The following is an 18,658-nucleotide window of genomic DNA, read 5'->3' as shown; positions in this document are numbered from 1 at the left end:
ACTTTGGGTATATTTTATAAAGCCCTGGGAGCATTTTCGACATGTGCTTTTTTTTTTACTTTTGTAAAAAAGTGCATGTGAATCAGGCTTAACCCTATTCAGACTGGGCTTTTTAAGGTTATTGAAGACCTGGTAGAGATGAGGGAGGGGGGAGAGGGAGGGCTAAACAGATCCCCCCTTCGAAAGTAACAGATGAGACATCATATTGCCGCAAAACTTAATTAATTACTCGAAATTATAAGAAAACTGACTTAAGTAATCTTCTGTCACGTATCAGATCAAAGAGTGGAGACAGTCAGAAACATGGAACGAATGGAACAAAGAAAAAACTAAAAAGTTACAAGTTAAATATCAAAGATATGATTCACCAGCCAAAAAAAGACTTCTCGTTTTTTTAGGAATGTTACAGTACTAAATGAATTAGTGAGTAACAACTTCGTTCCAAGTTACTTCTCACCATCAATTGAGTTACTGCCCACCGCCACTGGTCACTTCTCACCATCAATTCAGTTACTGCCCACCGTCACTGGTTACTTCTCACCATCAATTGAGTTACTGTCCACCGTCACTGCTTACTTCCACCATCACGGTTACTTCCAACCATCTCAGAATAAAATTTGCCACGTCAATAACCCATCAAGGAAGCACTGCCTTGAAGTTCTTCTCGTGCAGCTTTGAATACTTCATTTCTTGGTGATTTGACAGTAACAAGTGCCTGTCTTTTACAACCGTTTTCACCACGCTTTGTTTTTATTGTTGACAAACTTATTTGAAAGCTATGGCGATTCTCTAAGATTTCTATATAAGTAAATCCATTTTGGACCACTTATAGCTGGTAAATCGCAAGTAAATCCGGTGCAGACACAAGTAAGGAAGAGAGATGTAAAAGGAATATTGAAAACGGTTGCTATCACAGGGTGACAGAGCAAAACGAATATGAGATATAAAAGTGAAAATGTATTAGAAATAATTTAAACACTACTGCTGCTACTACTACTACTACTACTACTACTACTACTACCACTACTACTACTACTAACTAATAACTAATAAAAAAAGTCGAGACTTAAAAAAAGAAAAACTTCTTGTCTTGAAGAATTCTAGAAAGTGCTTCAAGAAATAAATATAATCTTGATGCAAAATTTGACCTTCTTATTTCGTATTCGTTCGTTCGGGTTCGTAATGGGTTTTTGCTGCCAAAAAATTAAAGCGTTTACCTCTCCGCTGTATCTAGGATTATGTTGCTTTTGTTCAGTTGCTTCTTCTTGTCTTCTTGACTGACGTTGAGCGAGTTTAAGGTAAGCAGGTTCGCTGTTGTCATAATAACTTGATAAACGAGCTTGAAAGTAGATAGTTCGGAACGTTTTTTAATTGGTATCCATTCCGTTTTAATCTCGTAACCACGTGTTCTTCTCGACGCAGCCACAGATAATACTTCTAATCACTAAAAAGGAATAAATTAATATCCATCTACTTCGAAGGACAATGAGGTTTTTATTTTGTTACTCAAGACACCTGGTTACGTAAACGGCACCAAAATTTAAAAGAACGTAAACTATAACTTAGCTACGTGTTTCGCGTTTTTAGTATTTAATATGTCTGAAATTTGCCATGGACATACCCTCCTTAATAAATTCCTCCACGTTTCTCTACAATATCTCACAGGACTACGTCTGCCATAGAAAATGTCTCATTTCAGAATCTCAAATGCTTTCTTATGAAAACAATTGTTTTAAACGATACCTGTGAAATCCTGTTGCAATCATTTTAAAACGACGACGAATGTCAGTTTTTTTTAATCTTTTTTCGCGCAAAAAATTTGAATTACGGAACTATCGAGCTGGATCTATTATTTTTTATGACGTAATACAATTTCGTCACAAATTGTTAGTAATAATATGTGAATATTAAACGGCTTGAAGCCTTATGGCTAAAATTTTGATTTGAACAACTATATAATTTCACAAATAAAAGCAAAGACTGTGGTGTGTTTCTTTATTATTCTTTTTGTTTCCATACACGTTAAATTTCCGCGCAACAATGTTTTCAACCTTATACCCGCATTGTGTGTTTAAAAAAGTAATTCTTTGAGCTTTGTCCACTTTTTGGATTCCAGGTGGCCGCGCGGGGTTCTTAACTTTCTAAATTGATCAATCTTTATTTTTCTACAAGGTATTGCAATTAATTCATAAGATTCAAATTTAACTAATAAATAATATAACACAAATACATTATAAATAATTCATGAAATATTAAAGAGATATATATTCTTCTCGATATATTTTGAAAGGATAAATAACAAATGAGCTGTGTAATATAACTAGCATCGTATATTTGCAGAAACGAGTTTAAAGTTTCAATGTTTTTGAAGAAACTAAAAGATACTTCTGCAAATTATTAACAGGTAAGAAACTACTGTTACTTTTTTTTATCCTTAGTTTGTCGCTAAATTTTTTTACTCACCTCCAAGGCGAACCAGGGGTGGTAGAGGCTTCGGGGATTATATAAGAACCCGAAATACTATCACAGCACGAATTCGCCAAATTCAAAATTTAAAAATTCACGATTAAATTTAGCAAATTGTAGGAGTGTTTTGGTTGTTGGGGGGTAGGGAGTTGAGAGGGTGGGGGTAGGTGGAAGTATTCGATTACCTGACAGAATATTGATAGTGCAAATGTTTTTTTTTTAATTCGTTGAGCATAAAGTTTAAAAAAGAGGAAATAAATCAAGGAAAGTAAACAAAGGAGAAACCAAAATAGTGGAAAGAAAGCGACAAACTTAAATAAGTGTAGCTATTTAATTATTCCAACGGTCATTAAGAAGCCACACCCTTTACTCTCCAACCCAGCACGTGTTTGCGATTATTTCAAATTTGTCATTTTGTTCAACATGCACAATTATTTTATCGACCCACTTGTTGTGGTGTTACAAATATAAGATTGTTCAACTGGACAGGATAGGCTCTAAAATTTGTGAGGATACCTAAACTTGACATGGTGTTTTTTGTTGAAATAGACAGTTTCATAGACCACGTTTCTGGGCAATGTTTTACTTTATAGGTCAGAATTTATATCAACTATATGAACTTTTTCTTATGCAGCAAATAAATTTCAGCAGTCTATTCTTTGTAGAATTACTTGTTACCAGACGTACCTTACAACTCGTGTTTTTCCACATCAACTAACCTCGTCTCCAGGGCTTTTCAGGTTTTTATATTGGGAACGAACCTTCCAAAAACCTAAAATGCCATTGTTTGCAAGTCTGTTACAGTATGGTTGACACATTTGCTTAACTTAAGGCGGTGACCAAAATTAAGTAAATTTCGATAAAACTGTGAAACAAAAAAAATAAACTTGATAGATGAATAATTAACTCCGAATTTAAAAGTTTTAATATTCCTGACCATTATTGCTTTTATTGTTTTGATGCTAGATTATCGTGTTTTAATATCTTTAAGTACAGCTTATCAACTTGAATCATAAACAGAAATAAAAGTATCGTTTGTCCATCCGTCACCATCACACTGAATTTCACAATAGCCCCTCTGTGTGTTGCCCAAACAAATCACTTTAAAATGATTTTGAAACCCATAATCCTAATAGTTTCGCAGTCACTGTGAAAAAATAATAGACGTAATTCTTCTCTAAAACTGGGACGTTAAACAAAAAAAGTTGAAACAAAAAAAGGCAAAACAAAAAAAGCAGAAACAAAAAAAGCTGAAACAAAAAAGCTGAAACAAAAAAAGGTGAAACAAAAAAAGTTGAAACAAAAGAAGTTGAAACAAAATAGGTGAAACAAAAAATAGGTGAAACAAAAAAAGCTGAAACAAAAAAAGCTGAAACAAAAAAAGCTGAAACAAAAAAGCTGAAACAAAAAAAAAGTTGAAACAAAAAAAGGTGAAACAAAAAAAGTTGAAACAAAAGAAGTTGAAACAAAATAGGTGAAACAAAAAATAGGTGAAACAAAAAAAGCTGAAACAAAAAAAGCTGAAACAAAAAAGCTGAAACAAAAAAAAAGTTGAAACAAAAAAAGGTGAAACAAAAAAAGTTGAAACAAAAGAAGTTGAAACAAAATAGGTGAAACAAAAAATAGGTGAAACAAAAAAATGTGTATGAGGTATGCACATTGCACGTAAAAATAATTGTCTCAAGGTCCTTTTAAATAAATCGGAAATTTCTTATACGTGAGAAACGAAAACAGGGAAGAAAAGTATGAAAGGCGATAGAAAAAAAACAAGAACAGAAATGAAATGACATAAATAAATAGAAACCAGTGAGGTGTTTAAGAGCTAATTGCAAACGTTAGTGTTGGGACGTTTTGAAGAATGTACCATGGCAAAGAAAACGTCCTCGTCTTCAGATCATTTGGACGATTCTGAAGGTTTTGAAAGATCTATTTAAATAGCGGTAAATTTAGTTTATTGGAGTTGTTATTGTTTTGTTGTTGAAGCTTGTTTTATAGACCAATGATAGAATGATTAAATTAAATTTATAAAAACGTGATTATATAGTAAGTTAACGTGAAGTGCAGAAACTTTAGCGCATGAAAAAATTCATAAAATTTTTACTTTTCGCAGATATAAAATTTCGTGAAAGATAGCGAAAAAAACTGTTGCGAATTAACGCTCTAGGAGAACTTTTAGCTTGAAACTTTGGTTTCTACCTGTGAAAGTTTGTTAAGGAAATCTTTGTTGAAAAATGATACAGTTGTACATAACAGGAGGGTTACAAATTTGCAATGAGAGGAATGATTATGATCATAATTTCACATAGTCCGCCAGTGCTGCTTTGCTTGCTTTTTTTTGCTTTGACTTTCGACTCAGTTCCAGAGCCAAAAATTATGTGACGCAATAAGAGGCCTCTCAAACACCACGAAGTAAAGAATAGGACATGTTCATAAATAAAAGACCATTTTTGTATTTACGGCTAGTAGTTTTGTATTTACATAACCTGATAAATTTCCTAGTAAAGATAAAAACAAAAGTCGGACTATTTAACACTTCCCATCTAGCCAAGTTTTTTTTTCTGAGACATTGAATTTCCAGAAAGCAGCATGTAAAAGAACAATACAATAATGCATTTTGCTGTTCCCCGTAAGTTGAAGCCTTTATCATACTTGGTCCCTAAATACAAAAAACATTGCAGTGAGGAAGACATAATAACGACGAGCATACTAAATTATCATAGGGCCAGCGATTTACACAAATGTTTCGCCGCTGCGCATCGCTGCGCGTTATGACTTGTATTTTTACCAAACAGTAAAAGTTTCATAACTGTTAATCTCGCTTCGCGACTTCGCTGCACCGTCGAAGGTTTGGGGTTGGGGTTGGGGTTATGGTTAGTCTGCAAAACATTGCGCAGCGCATTACCTTTCTCCGCCGCGCCGAAGTCGCGTAGGCCATTTTCAGAGGTATATATTACTACAATAGGTCAAAGAACTATAACTGCGAAAGATTGCGCTGCACATTACCTTTCGCCGCTGCGCCGAAGTCGCCAAGGCCATTCTTAGGGGTATATATCATCTAAGTAATGTCAAAGGACTGTAACTGAGAAACATTTCGCAGCGCATTTCCTTTTGCCGCTGCGCCGAAGTCGCGAAGGCCATTTTCAAAAGTATATATTATCCAAGAACTATAAAACATATGAATATACAATCACTAAACACTTTGATATGCGCGTGCGGCGAAACAATTGTGCAAATCGCCCTACTCAAACCTAATATAAACAACCGAGATTACTAATTGTAGGAAAGGACTTTAAAAGTTGCGGTGATATGCCAACATTTTCTCTGACTGATTGTACTTAACGCATACTGAACGGTTTTGATGTTGTACTACAAGTTACAAAGCCCGAGGTCAAAAGTACAGACCGAACTAGGTCTGTGCCCTTGACTGAGGGCATTGTATTTTACAGTGCAACATTAAAACCGGTCAGTATCCGTTTTATTACCTGACTTTATCTGGTCTGCAAATAAATATTCCTTTTTGAACAAAACAATCAAGATCTGTTCTAAAACTACAGACAAATGCGTAGACGAATATAGACGAGTACAGACGAATCACAGACGAGTACAGACAAGTTACAGACGACTTACAGACGAGTACAGTCGAATCACAGATGAACACAGACGAATCATAGATAAGTACAGACGAATCATAGACAAGTACAGACGAATCATAGACGAGTACAGACGAATCACAGACGACCAGTGTAGAGTCATGGGTATACCAGTAGTACCTTAATTATTTTTTAGGTTTTAACAGTAAAGTTGAATTGTGTAAAATGTATGCGGGTATTGAAGTGAAAACCATGGAATAATATGCAAATCTCATATTCATAACAAAGCTATGTACACCTCAACTACAAATGTAAACTATCTTTTTTCAATAAACTCGCTCACAACCTAAGTTAATGGTGTTTTAAATTATATTGAAATTTTCACTGTTAGGGAGAGAATATTTTAAAAAATATTCTTTCCCCAACAGTTAAAAGAAACGCACCTCGAGTTATCACACAATCTTCATCACTATCACTAATTTCCATCCCTTTCTTCTGGTCATTATAAAGTCCTGTTGGAAAATAAATAAAACAATTGAATAGAAGCCAGCTTAGCTTATTCATACTTATTTTCGCGAAAATTAATCTTCCCGAAATTAATCAACTTGTACAATTAAGCACAAAAGAACAATTTCTTAAAATGAGAAAAGTAAGAACACCTTAGGCTGAAGCCAAATGTTACGGTTCTTATAAAAAAAGTGTAGGTTATCAACCTCATTCCCAGGACATTTTGCATTTTTGAAGCATTTGATATCAGCGCACCGTTATAACGGTTTAGGGACCGAGGGACGAGGGGGGTAGCTTACAAATTTAGTATTTTTTAAATTTCATAACAATTTTGAGTCAAAAGCCTCTAAAGGTGAAGAAACTCTTACGAACTGGCTTTTGCTTCGTTTCCTATGGAGACAAAGACGAAAAAGGGTATGCGCTTCCTTTCAAACTTGAATTACAAGAGGCGTCGATTATATAACGTTAAAAAGATGGATATTTTACAATAAATATTAATTGGGAAAATAAATAATATCAACATATTTTTAACATTCCATGAAACTTCACTGCCTCTGCACATTTTTTATTTGGTGTTTTATCAACCTTTTTAGACTAAAATCTTTGCTTTTCCATATTTCATCCATTTATGCAATTATTATTAAAAATGAAACGTGAAATATTTAAGTAGCCAACAACTTTTATGAAATCTATGTAAATCGAAATAAAATTGTACAACATTTAACACGCGCTCACATGAATAAAACTGTTTGTTATTTTATATTTATGACACAAATCGAGTCACACATCCAACGAAAAGGTGAATCGAATGTGCTTTTTGCTCTACGTTTCCTATTTTTAATAATGATGTAACGTCCTATATATTTATGAGAAATTCGGGAAAACTACATTATTTTAAAAATTTAAAGAGTCAGTGGGGAAACTCACTTTTCTTTTTATGTAGTTTCATTTTTAAAGATAGAAAAAAAATCGGCTCGTCTGTGATTTGTAATTTGTCTGTGGTGATTATCTGTACTCGTCTGTAAGTCGCCTGTAACTTGTCTGTACTCGTCTGTAACTTGTCTATACTCGTCTGTGATTATCTGTACTCCTCTGTAAGTCGTCTGTAACTTGTCTGTACTCGTCTGTGATTCGTCTGTTTTCGTCTGTTATTCGTCTGTAATCGTCTACGCATTCGCCTGTAGTTTTAGAACAGATCAACAATCAAAGCTATACTCAAGTCGCTATTCCCAAGTCACTAAGGAAGAAAAAACGCATGTTCGATTTTGATACTTTTCGAATTCAAGATCGTTCGATTTTAAAAATTGTGTAATTAACGGACATTGAGTTTTGATGTTGTGCTGTCAAATACAAAAAACAAATTCGAATCATTGTTTATGTGAATTGAAACGAAATAATGGTTTAAGTAAGCCATTTTTTATATTTTTTGAGTGCTATGAAAATTTTATTTATTTGTTTACTTTTTTATGATACTATTTTAATAATGGCTTCCAAAACCGGTTATCATGGCTTCATACAAAGATCTGTTAAAATAAGCCGTAAACCAATTAAATCATCGGATTTTTTCGTACTAACCGGTTTTTTGTATCAGTCAGGTAATCTATTTCCCTTTGTTTCTTTTCTAGTTGTAATATAATTTGGATGCAGCACGACGGTTTAGAAAATCTTGGATATGAAAGTCTTGACGGGTAAAATTTAAATAATGTTAAAGAACGTGAATAATAAAAAGATAAATAAGGCTCTTCTAAACGTGTGCCAAGTTGATCACTCAGTCAGATTGGAAAAGCAAAGATTTTTGCTTGATTGCTAATTTTTCCAGGTCACTAAGCATTTTAAAATCTCCTAAAATTACTTAGATAGACATGTATTATTCTAAACCAGTAGACATTTCCGAAATTTTAAAAAAGGATTCGGCCAGTAATTATGATTCTTTCCTACGACATTGTCTTAAACTTTGTATTTTGTGAGAAATCGACATACTTTTCAACAGGGCTGATTATGAATTGCAAATAACTATTTCAAGGTCGAAATTTCTGCCATTGAAAAAAGTAAAGGCTTGATTATTCTCTTCATTTCCTTCTAAAATCTTAAGGCTAAAATTTTCCCGACTGTGATTAACATTATGTTATGACTAGATTTAAAACTATTTCTTTCCTTATTTTTTAAATGCGATTATTAGCTAAATGTTGTTATTGACACGTGGAAAAATCCTTGTTGATTTTTCCACCAGAATTTTTTGTCATCGTAGATTGTGCATCACTATTTCGTGTCTTCGTACACCAAAATAGTGGTTACCATTAACCATTAAACCAAACCAAACCATTACCAAAACCATTAAAAACATAAGCCCACACTAAATGCACAAGAGAAATCAGTGTCATTGAAGCTTTTTAACTAACTATATTATCACTCTTGTATAAATGGAGTGAATTATAGCAAGGTGTTATTTTTTGACACTTTAACATAATTGAACCTATTTAACTTTATTGTTTTTATTTTATCGCATACGTGTAATCTTTTATCAACAAATTTTACTACTTCTTACACATTTTACTGTAAAAATATATGCATCTGATGATGGCCTTTGGAATGTAAGGTCAAAATATCAATTTTAAAACTTTTTCGACTCTGTTTCTTTTTAATAATGTTTAAGCTTCTGATTATATTATTTACAATCAAGTTATTTGCTCGAACCGATATGTTTGAACAAAGGGATTTAATTTCGACTTTCGCACATTATCAATGGAACTCGAAAGTATGGCGAATTAGTAAAACTAGGTTTAACAATTTTGGAGGCGAGGAAACAGGGCCCTTTTAGAACATTGCTTTGAAAGTTTTATCCCCACCGATTAGGTTTGTTGCTTCTCTTTTAAGTTTTTCGTTAAGAAACCAACCGCTTTCGTTTGTCTCGTCACCTGCAGAATGCATTAAATCCAAGAGTATTCGTAGGTGATATAAAGCGTGGAAGATTCGCGACAACTTACTTTCTTTTCATCATAAAACGGTTTGTTATTAAAAAGGCGAGAAGAAAATAAAACTTAATACTTAAAAATAAAATACCGAACAGTTCAATAGGGAACGTTTCATATGCGCTTTTGTGAAAAAATTGCAAGAACAATGTACCCTTTGCTCATCATAAACACTTATTGTTATACGAGATATAAAACAAACATCTGTCTTCATCTATTGTGAATAACAGCCATGTTTGTTATAAGCGCAAACAGAAAAAATATATATTTATCGTTGTGTTATAATTTTATAAAAAAACATTTACAGTTTTAACTTTTTTTATTGACTTTTTTTATTAACAACTTTTTAGAAGAAGATATTGTTGGACGAAAACGAGTGTGTGGAGGGATGCAAATGGCAAGCTTAAGAATTAAAATAAACTACAGAATAGTCTTTTTACTCACAACTTGTTGTGTATTTCTGACGTTGTTTGGAAGAGATTTATACTATAGAAAATTTGTAATCGAACTGGACTACTCAAGAATATACGTTAAGGCGAATTTTACTAACCTTAACCAACACATTCATGTTACGAAATTATTATCGAACTTTTCATGCAGTAAAGACCCGATAAAGCTGTTGGTTGTTGTAATTAGTAACGTATCGAGTTTCCAAAGTAGAGATACCATTCGAAAAACGTGGGGCAAAGGCTTAAAATCACACACCACAAATGATTTTCGAACTTTCTTTGCGGTAGCAAAAACAGCTGATAAAGCAACCCAAAAAAAACTCAATAAGGAGATCGAGAAATACGGAGACATAATACAAGGTGATTTTTACGAGGGTTATTATGAACTTCCAAGAAAAACTGAACTGGTTTTCGAATGGGCGTATAAACACTGTGAATTTGATTATTTATTAAAGGCGGATGAAGATGTTTATATTAACTTGCTTGTCCTTTTTCAAATCTTAAATCATCCAGATACACCCAAGACTAAATTGTACGCAGGACGTAAACATGTCAAAGCTAATGTGTTCAGAGAAGGAAAACTGAAAATAACCCTTGAAGAGTATGGGACGAAAAATTATCCTGATTTTGTTAGCGGTGGGTCAGCTATATTTTCAAGAGATGTTATAGCCGGTATAATTCCGTATTTTCATAAAACTTTATTTCGATTGGAAGATGTCCATACTGGTATGTTAATCATGAATGCTGGTGTTGTGGCGAGGCACATACCGAATGTCAGAATGTTCGAGAAAAATTGTGATTATAAAAACACTTCTTTGGCACATCACTCTGAAATATATACAAAAAAAAGAAGCTGCGTGTTAAAGTTATTTTATAGTATGCTAGCTGAAAATGTTGAAAGCTCCTTCGTGAGGACGCATTACATTGACGCGATGAACGATTATTAACACTCGCCAACAATTCCTTTTATCTTCTATCTAAAGTTTTTATTAACTGTTTCATTTATTTTTTACAGTTTTTTCTATTTATTTATAGTCTTATAGCTGTATTTTACTTTTACTATAAAATCTTAAAGTGATTCTTTTTTCTGTTTTACACCTCGTCCCCAAAGCTCTAATCTCGCCGTACGAGATTGTTAGAAGAGAAGAAGAGCTTGAGGACAAGGTTGCCCTTTACATGTGCTTGCATTGAAAGATAAAAACCGACACATGTTTCATAAAATAGAATTGAATGCGATAATATAATCTACAACTTTTATCCCAGATCTTGTAGCGTTTCTTTTATTTTCAGTTACGAGGATTTAACGAGAGCACGCGTTTCATATTAATTTTAATAATATCAAGTTAAAATAGCGGAGCCTAAAGTTAAAACTTAGGTTTTTGCCAAAAAGTATGATTTACATAATTTGTAAGTATATTAATAACAACAATTAAGTAAAGGTTTTGTGTAATACTAATATATTTCCTAGGCCGTTTTACAAACTGTCTGTACCGTATTGGACAGAACGGGACATGTTAAAAATATCTAAGCCAAGATTTAAGTTAAAACGACATAAAAAATATTTTTAATACGGTACAGAGAACGGAAATATTATGTTAGAAGCTCAGGCTTTTTTTGGCTCAGTAAAGGGCATCAGGTCCCTATCTGTTAGCACGACTGAAAGCTGGAACGTAAAACTTGGTCAGTATTTAGTTTCATTTTATTCCAATTAGTGTGTCAGGTATGAATCTTTTCTTTGGCCCAAAACGCTGATGTTGGTGTTGTGAATAGAACATGAAAGAACTGAAACTAATGCTGTACTAAAAATATTGTCCACACAACATCATACGTTATAGGGTCTAATATTTAACGCTCTTGAAAGACGAGTACAATTCTCTTGTAAAAAATAGTGAACAATTGAAGTTTCGAATCAATCCTTTTTTTAAAAACTTCATCTTGTGTTACTGACTGAAAATGACAACATTATGACAAAGACAGTGACCAATAATCAGAGTTACGCCGATCAGACCATGTGTCATGCCATAGAGTCGAATAGATTTCCAGCAACAGTTACATCAAAATTTTATTATAATTCTTAACCCTATTTGGTATGGGCTTTTTTGACCCTTGTAAGCATAAAGTGCCCGCGGGCTGTAACTTTTGTTCAGTTTGGTTTTAAGTGACAAATCTTGGCACAAAGAAGCATCAATATGTTGTGACTTAATTAGTGACAAAATATTTCGGTTGACGAGTCATCACAGGAAGTGATGACGTCATAATGAGCCAATGGTTGAAGAAAATATGTCTTTCTTGGAAATTCTTGTTTTTTATCTTTTTTAAAACTATTTACAGTACTAGTCTTTAAAAAAGTAATATAAGAATGTAAGATATTATTAGGAACATTAACAGGTGGTATAAAGACAAAGGATTTCTCTAAAGAGAAAATGGAAATCGATCAGAATTCAAATCTTCAAGAATTTTTTTTGAAAAATCATGTTAGAGAACCCTTAGTGTTAGTAGCTGTCATGGAATAAAACTTGGTATATCTATTAGCACTTACGTCAGTAGCTACTCAATAAAGACAATTTGGATTGACATGGGACAAAAAGACCTATGACGTTAACATATGTCAATAGAAATAGAAAATAGAAAATTACAAACATTCTGGTCTGTAAATTACCAATATTCCTGTCTGCAAATTACACAGCATGCATATCAATATTGTATGATGACTTTTGGTCACTATCACATACATAATCTTATATTCATACAACTGGTTAGTTTAGAAAGCATTTATTTTTACCACTACAATAAAAAAGTTGATATGTCAACTGTCAAAAAGGACAAAGTGACAATAATAGGACAATTTTTGGAAATTATTTTTTTTATTTTCCGTAAGTCCAATAAAAGTTAGGCAAAGTCACAAAATTTCAGGTAATTTCATCCAGTGTTTAAAAAGTTATTACACTTTGAAAATGCGGCGGGCACTTTATGCCCCCCATACCAAATAGGGTTAAAGAAAGGCAGTTAAAATCTATTAAGAAAAAGGGGCGTTTAATCAAGGATGGGCGTTTAGCAATCTTTTTTTTCGTGACTAAAATGTTTTTGTCATCATTCGCGCTTAATTGAAGTCGCAGGAAGTCATCTCTCTTCGATATAAAAAAATTCTTTATGCTAATTTTAATACTATATGTCTGCTTATGTATTTCAACTGTATTGATTTTTTAAAAATCGTTAATGATATAGCTCGGTTTATTGAATTGTGAAAATACAGCCATGGGTAAGTTTACGTTCTTTGTAGCTCACATTATGTTTAAGTAGTAAATGTAAAAACCAGCTACGACTTTAGGCTAACTAAGTGGTTTTGTCGTATTTTCGAAACCAGAATATCAACACCAACTGTCAACTTTGTTCCCAGGGCTTGTTAGTTGAACCTGCAACCACCTAAGCTGGCGTGAGGACGAGGTTGTATGAACTTCATGTAATCTTAATGTATGAGTGAAGTTTGTGAAGTCAATTCATGTAGAACCTACTTATACCATTGGATGGAGCTCAAAGGGAGAATGGAAAACGGTAATGTCAAATTATAATCTATGAACTGCTAAAACAGTCTAAATTTGACGTATACTTGCGAGGGGGGGGAATAAAGTTGGATGTTGTACATTCTAGGCTCCAAGATAACAGAACGTCACTTATATTAAAATGCTCGCTGTACGTCTGTAAATCAAAATGGTTGCACCGCAGGTTTACTCCTCGGAATATATTTTTTATTAATTTATTAATACCGATGCAGAAATACGTACGGTGGGCGAATTCGCATGAATTTTTCCAAGGCTAAACAAATTTAGCTTGAACCTCTAAATTCTAAATTCTACATATATTAAAACTTAAAAAGCACGATAAAATTTTCCCTAGTTTAAAATGCTACTTGGCGTTTATATCCTATGGACTAAAAATTTTTTATGTCAAGCATTACTGTACACAACAAAACCTCTTATTCTTCAGGAAGCAGATGTTTCAATGTAGTCTGTGCTAAAAACGCAACTTGCCATGAGATGGTTGACAGCTATGCTTGTCGTTGTGATGAAGGATTCAAAGGTGATGGTCGTGTGAAGTGTAACAGAGAGAACTTTGGTAAGTATAATCGAGTTTTAATAAGCAGTGAAAGTTTTGAATACTGATTTTCACAAAGACTTATTTTCGTGAGGTCTACAAAATGATTTTCGCTAAGATTAATCCAAGTAGTCATGCTGGGATATTTAGTGAAGTTTTTTTTTTGCGAATTAACTTTTTTTGCGAAAAGTTATTTTCGTGAACCTACTAGTACTTTTTCGCGAATTTAATTCATTTCAGGTCTATTTTTTGAGAAAAGGTAGCTTGCTCATACTTTAAAGAGAAACTTTCACGATTTTCGCCCCAAAGATGTTCCGCGAAAGTTTTTGAAAAGGTTTCATCGCGAAAGATCATTTTTTGAAATATATTACAAAAATAAATTTTTGGGATTTCTTTTTTGTTGGATAAGAAAAACAATTCCTTTATATCGCTTTTATTTCGTTAGTGGTCGTTGTCCCTATACACATCTATACACAAATAATCTGTTTCCAAACACATTTAAACGGCTACCATTTTGTTTAGAACACGTTACAGTGCTCATAGTGATCGTGTTGTCGCTTTTCTTTATTCTTCTTTACATTATCACATATTTTTTACACAAACAAAAACAACAAGAGAAGAGGTATTGTTTCATCTTCATTTTGTTTCTTTGTACTTAGGCAGTGGCATGAAACAAATTTTCTTTCTTGGTGTTAAATTACAAAATAAAAATACAGTGTTAACTTTCGCGGCTTTTACAAAAACTCGCAAAATTAAATTAATTTTATTGACATCTTTTCAGAGAAAATGATGCATACAATATAGATTGGGATAAGGCGTTTCGAGAGATGAGAGAAGCGAGTCAAAGATATACAGATGTGCAGCGCCCGAAGATTTGTGAATATGATGAAGAGGAAAAGAAAAGGATAAAGAAGAAAAAGATGGCGAAGAAAAAGAATCTTCTACAACAGTTTCCCACCAAGAAAATGACAAACTCTCGAGGAAACAAACACCAGAAGTTTTGGTTATCTCTGTCGAGAACGTTAAATCAGGACTTGCATCTTACAAAGAAAAAGTTCACTCACACAATCAAGGTCTCGATAACCCAGCTTTTATTGATCTAAAACCTGATGAAATAGCGGAGGAAGTGGAACTGGCTTGTTTAAAAGAAATCGAACACGCTCCATCGAGCAAAGTAGATAAGTCATACGTTGCCACAACAACCAAATCGTATTCCTCGCGTGATTCATTTGTACATTTAGCAGAGAAAGATGAGTGAAAATAGCACACAGAAAAATCTATTGATATTCAAACTAAGGGTTGAATAGATATTCTAGAAATTCTTTAGATGCTATTTTGATTTTAAGTGTTTTCAAATATAGTATGTTATTGTAATTATTGTAAATTTAACCTCATTATAAAGAACTCGGGCCGAGAAAATTTCAGACATTTCTTGTATTTTATCAAAGTAACTAATAACAAGACATATATGAAACATGTTTCATATTTCTGAAAAGCTAATCTGCATCCAAAACACCTCTTACACAGGGCTGAGGAAGTTCAAGTTTCTTTTCGATGTCAAAACAAAATCAGGAATATACCAAATTTACTGTATTTCAGATAGCCGAATTTCAAACGATTTATAACAGTTCATTAGTCTTCAGATTTTCGGACACGCATTGTAAAACTGTTTTTTTAAAAATTTTCAAATTAAGTGCATTTCTTCTCCCTTTCTTACAACTAATTTTTAAATAAAAAAGATATATACACAATTCCGTGTTTCAAAATCGTAAATCAATGTTAACCCTATTCGGTCCGGGGGGGGGGGGCGGATTCCGCCCCCCCCTGACGGTTTTTTTTTAATAACTCCTGATTGCTTTCTTATATGGCTATGATACTTACTAAGTTTCAACATTTATCTATTAGACACCTGCATGCTAAATTTTTAGGTCCCATACCTTTCAAAGGCTTTGATATTGGCCATTACTCGAAACTACCCCTAAAATCTCTATGAAATCCTTATAATGGGGAAAATATAATAACTCCTGTTAGGATTATCCTTATAACTTGAAACTTGCAACACAACTTTGTTTCATCAAGAAGAATCATTTTGAATAATTTTGACACGTGACTAATTCGATTTCCCGGTTTTGTCGGATTTTACACGAAAATCGGAAAAAAACGGATTTTCGGGCAATTTTTGGCATTTTTTTATCCGTTCCATGTAAAAACTGGAAGATATGTTAAAAAAAATTTATTTAGCTTTCAGAAACTTCAAACAGAATGTAAAAATTCGCTCTAGAACAAAAGTAATAATATTTTAAGCAGATAGTGGCATTTTTAACAATTTTCAAGCTTCTGATGACGTCACAGAAAATGTGCTGACGCAAGCAAAAATTTATTGCCGCCATTTTGTTCCTTTTATGACGTACTATAAGTGTGCCAAGTTTGATTCAATTTGAACAATCCTATGAAAAGTTATTGAGGGGGGGCGGAATCCGCCCCCCCCCCCGGTCATAGTATGTTCTAAAAACCCCGGACCGAATAGGGTTAATACGTTTCCTTTATTATTTCCGCTAACCTACGATTGCGAATAAATTTGTCCCCCAAACGCACTCGACATTCCGGACAATGTGTTATACCATACGATGCACAACCTTCGCAAAACATATGACCCTCTTCACACTGAAAAACTTTCATCGGTGGTTTTGGTATTTCGAAGCAAAGTGGACATTCCAAATTTGATGTTTTGTCATTTTTAACTTGCAGAGATTGGATTTCTATGCTTATTTCATCAATTTCTGCTTCGAGTGATTTGCATTGTGATTGAAGGGCACAGAGTTCTGTCCTTGGGTAAAAACTCCATTGGAGGAGCAGAAGGCATGGTTACACTCGAAGCCGCGGGGCTATTAACGCAAGGCGTGGTGACCATAGCATTGATCAAGTTTTTTATTTCTTTAGTTTTCGCCAAGCTAGCGGGTAGTGTTCCCTTCAATGTTTTAGCCAATCTATCAGCACCAAAGTTTATTAATATTTTGATGATGTCAGCATTCTCCTTACTAGCTGCGTAATGTAAAGGTGTTAACCCATTCTTGTCGCGCGCAGAAATATCTGCGCCATGGTTAAGTAAAGCAATTACGATGTCTGAATGACCTTTTGATGTTGCTAAGTGAAGGGGCTGCTGCAGAAAAGAGTCGCTTTGAGAACTGATATCTGCACCAGCATCCAAAAGAAACTCCACAGTTTGAAGGTGATTATTTAAAGTCGCATTATGAAGAGCGGTCAGTCCTGCGTGACCCTTACACGAAACTTTTTCCCCTTGATCAAGAAGCAAGGACACTATTTTGTAATGCCCGTTCCACGCAGCAAGGTGGATCATATGATTCCCCTTTTTACCCACTTGAGCAGTGACGTCTATTTTATGCCTAATCAAAAACTGTACAACTTTTTCATCACCATTCCAAGGAGCTTTTACCAATAGGTCATCTAACCTACTCATACGTTTTAAATCAGCTCCATTCTCAAGTAAAAGCTCTGCACAATCTACGTTTCCGTTTCTTAAAGCTAAGAACAAAGGACACATCATTTTCTTGCTGTTTATATTAACATCTGCATGATATTTTATTAGGATTCGCATTACGTGCACGTGGCCCGTCCACGCCGTCGCGTGTATTGGTAACAAACCGCTGTTGGTGGCGATACACATGCTAGCTCCATTCTGTAGCAGGTACTCAGCAATACTATCATAGCCTCGAGTGCAAGCATAATATAAAGCTGTGTTTCCAAGTTGATACTGTTTATTGATGTCAACATTCGGTTGTTGTAAGGCTGCTTTTACATTAGCCAAATTACCAGTTATGACTGCTTGGTCAAAACGTGTTCTATAAAAACAAGGAATTAAGAACTGAAATAAGTCCTTCTGACTTTATAGACAGTAAACGAGGTTAGGTCTTGGGAGAAGTCTAATTTCTGTTTTTATCGTTCACCTGGCATTAAAAATTTTCTTTCCAAACTTGTAAATAGATATCATCTTTGACAATAAACGAAAAATTGTAATTTAAGAGTTTGAATCGAAAGCAAAATGATAAATTTCATACCCATTTTGAGGCTGTCGTGGAGATTCTATGGTACCATCAACTATTAAAGATTCTGAAGCTCCCATTTTTTATATCTGCTGAGAAGACGTTCTATGCTTATATTTCGTCGTTTCGCTTAGGTAAACAGACACATATTTGTATTGCGAAAGTAAAAGTCGCTTCAAATTTCATTAAACATGCATACACTGCATTAATTACTTATGTCTCATGTGCTTTAAAAAATACGCAAGACGTCATCATTTGTAATATCAAGATTGCCATAAAAATTGCCGACATTGGTTCTTTAATTAATTAGAACATGTGACGCCTTAATTAACTCTGTAACTATTCAAAGGAGTCTAATAGTTGACTCAGGGCCGCTTGTTGAATATGTTGATTTAAAGTAAAGAATAAAGCACCCAGGGTACTTTTTTATTTTTAGTTTTATTTTGCCGTTGAAGAATATACAGCTTTCCGTAAAAATAAAATACCAATCTTAAGCTATTATATCGTATAACCTAAGATAGGAT

The 18,658-nt window shown here is 33.8% G+C and overlaps 2 protein-coding genes and 1 long non-coding RNA gene across 3 annotated transcripts; 1 reads left to right on the top strand and 2 right to left on the bottom strand.

The window, feature by feature from the left end:
* The first annotated feature begins 2,387 nt into the window (after window positions 1–2,387).
* LOC130644852 (beta-1,3-galactosyltransferase 5-like) lies at window positions 2,388–11,057 on the top strand. The gene is made up of 2 exons (XM_057450622.1): window positions 2,388–2,404; window positions 9,883–11,057. The coding sequence occupies exon 2, from the start codon at window positions 9,921–9,923 to the stop codon at window positions 10,926–10,928; it is 1,008 nt and encodes a 335-aa protein (XP_057306605.1). The 5' UTR covers window positions 2,388–2,404; window positions 9,883–9,920; the 3' UTR covers window positions 10,929–11,057.
* LOC130644854 (uncharacterized) lies at window positions 4,521–9,690 on the bottom strand. The gene is made up of 4 exons (XR_008982634.1): window positions 9,410–9,690; window positions 7,491–7,800; window positions 6,500–6,568; window positions 4,521–5,122 (listed from the first exon to the last, which is right to left on the bottom strand). It is a non-coding gene; the product is annotated as an uncharacterized LOC130644854 (long non-coding RNA).
* A 4,431-nt stretch (window positions 11,058–15,488) lies between the features above and the next one.
* On the bottom strand, window positions 15,489–18,366 carry LOC130644851 (putative ankyrin repeat protein RF_0381). The gene is made up of 2 exons (XM_057450621.1): window positions 18,150–18,366; window positions 15,489–17,933 (listed from the first exon to the last, which is right to left on the bottom strand). The coding sequence occupies exons 1-2, from the start codon at window positions 18,212–18,214 to the stop codon at window positions 16,847–16,849; spliced, it is 1,152 nt and encodes a 383-aa protein (XP_057306604.1). The 5' UTR covers window positions 18,215–18,366; the 3' UTR covers window positions 15,489–16,846.
* Window positions 18,367–18,658: the final 292 nt, after the last annotated feature.

Source organism: Hydractinia symbiolongicarpus, chromosome 5 (genome assembly GCF_029227915.1).
Source record: "Hydractinia symbiolongicarpus strain clone_291-10 chromosome 5, HSymV2.1, whole genome shotgun sequence".
Taxonomy (NCBI): domain Eukaryota; kingdom Metazoa; phylum Cnidaria; class Hydrozoa; order Anthoathecata; family Hydractiniidae; genus Hydractinia; species Hydractinia symbiolongicarpus.
The sequence above is the reverse complement of the archived record's forward strand: the minus strand, read 5'-3'. Positions and strand labels throughout refer to the sequence as shown.

What these genes read in the sequence shown, in the direction of transcription:
- LOC130644852 (XM_057450622.1), top strand. Translation starts at nt 9,921, where the DNA reads ATGCAAATGGCAAGCTTAAGAATTAAAATAAACTACAGAATAGTCTTT.
- LOC130644851 (XM_057450621.1), bottom strand. Translation starts at nt 18,214, where the DNA reads ATGGGAGCTTCAGAATCTTTAATAGTTGATGGTACCATAGAATCTCCA. An exon ending in CCACGACAGCCTCAAAATGG is followed by an intron (nt 17,934 to 18,149) that starts GTATGAAATTTA and finishes TTGTTTTTATAG; the next exon opens with AACACGTTTTGACCAAGCAG.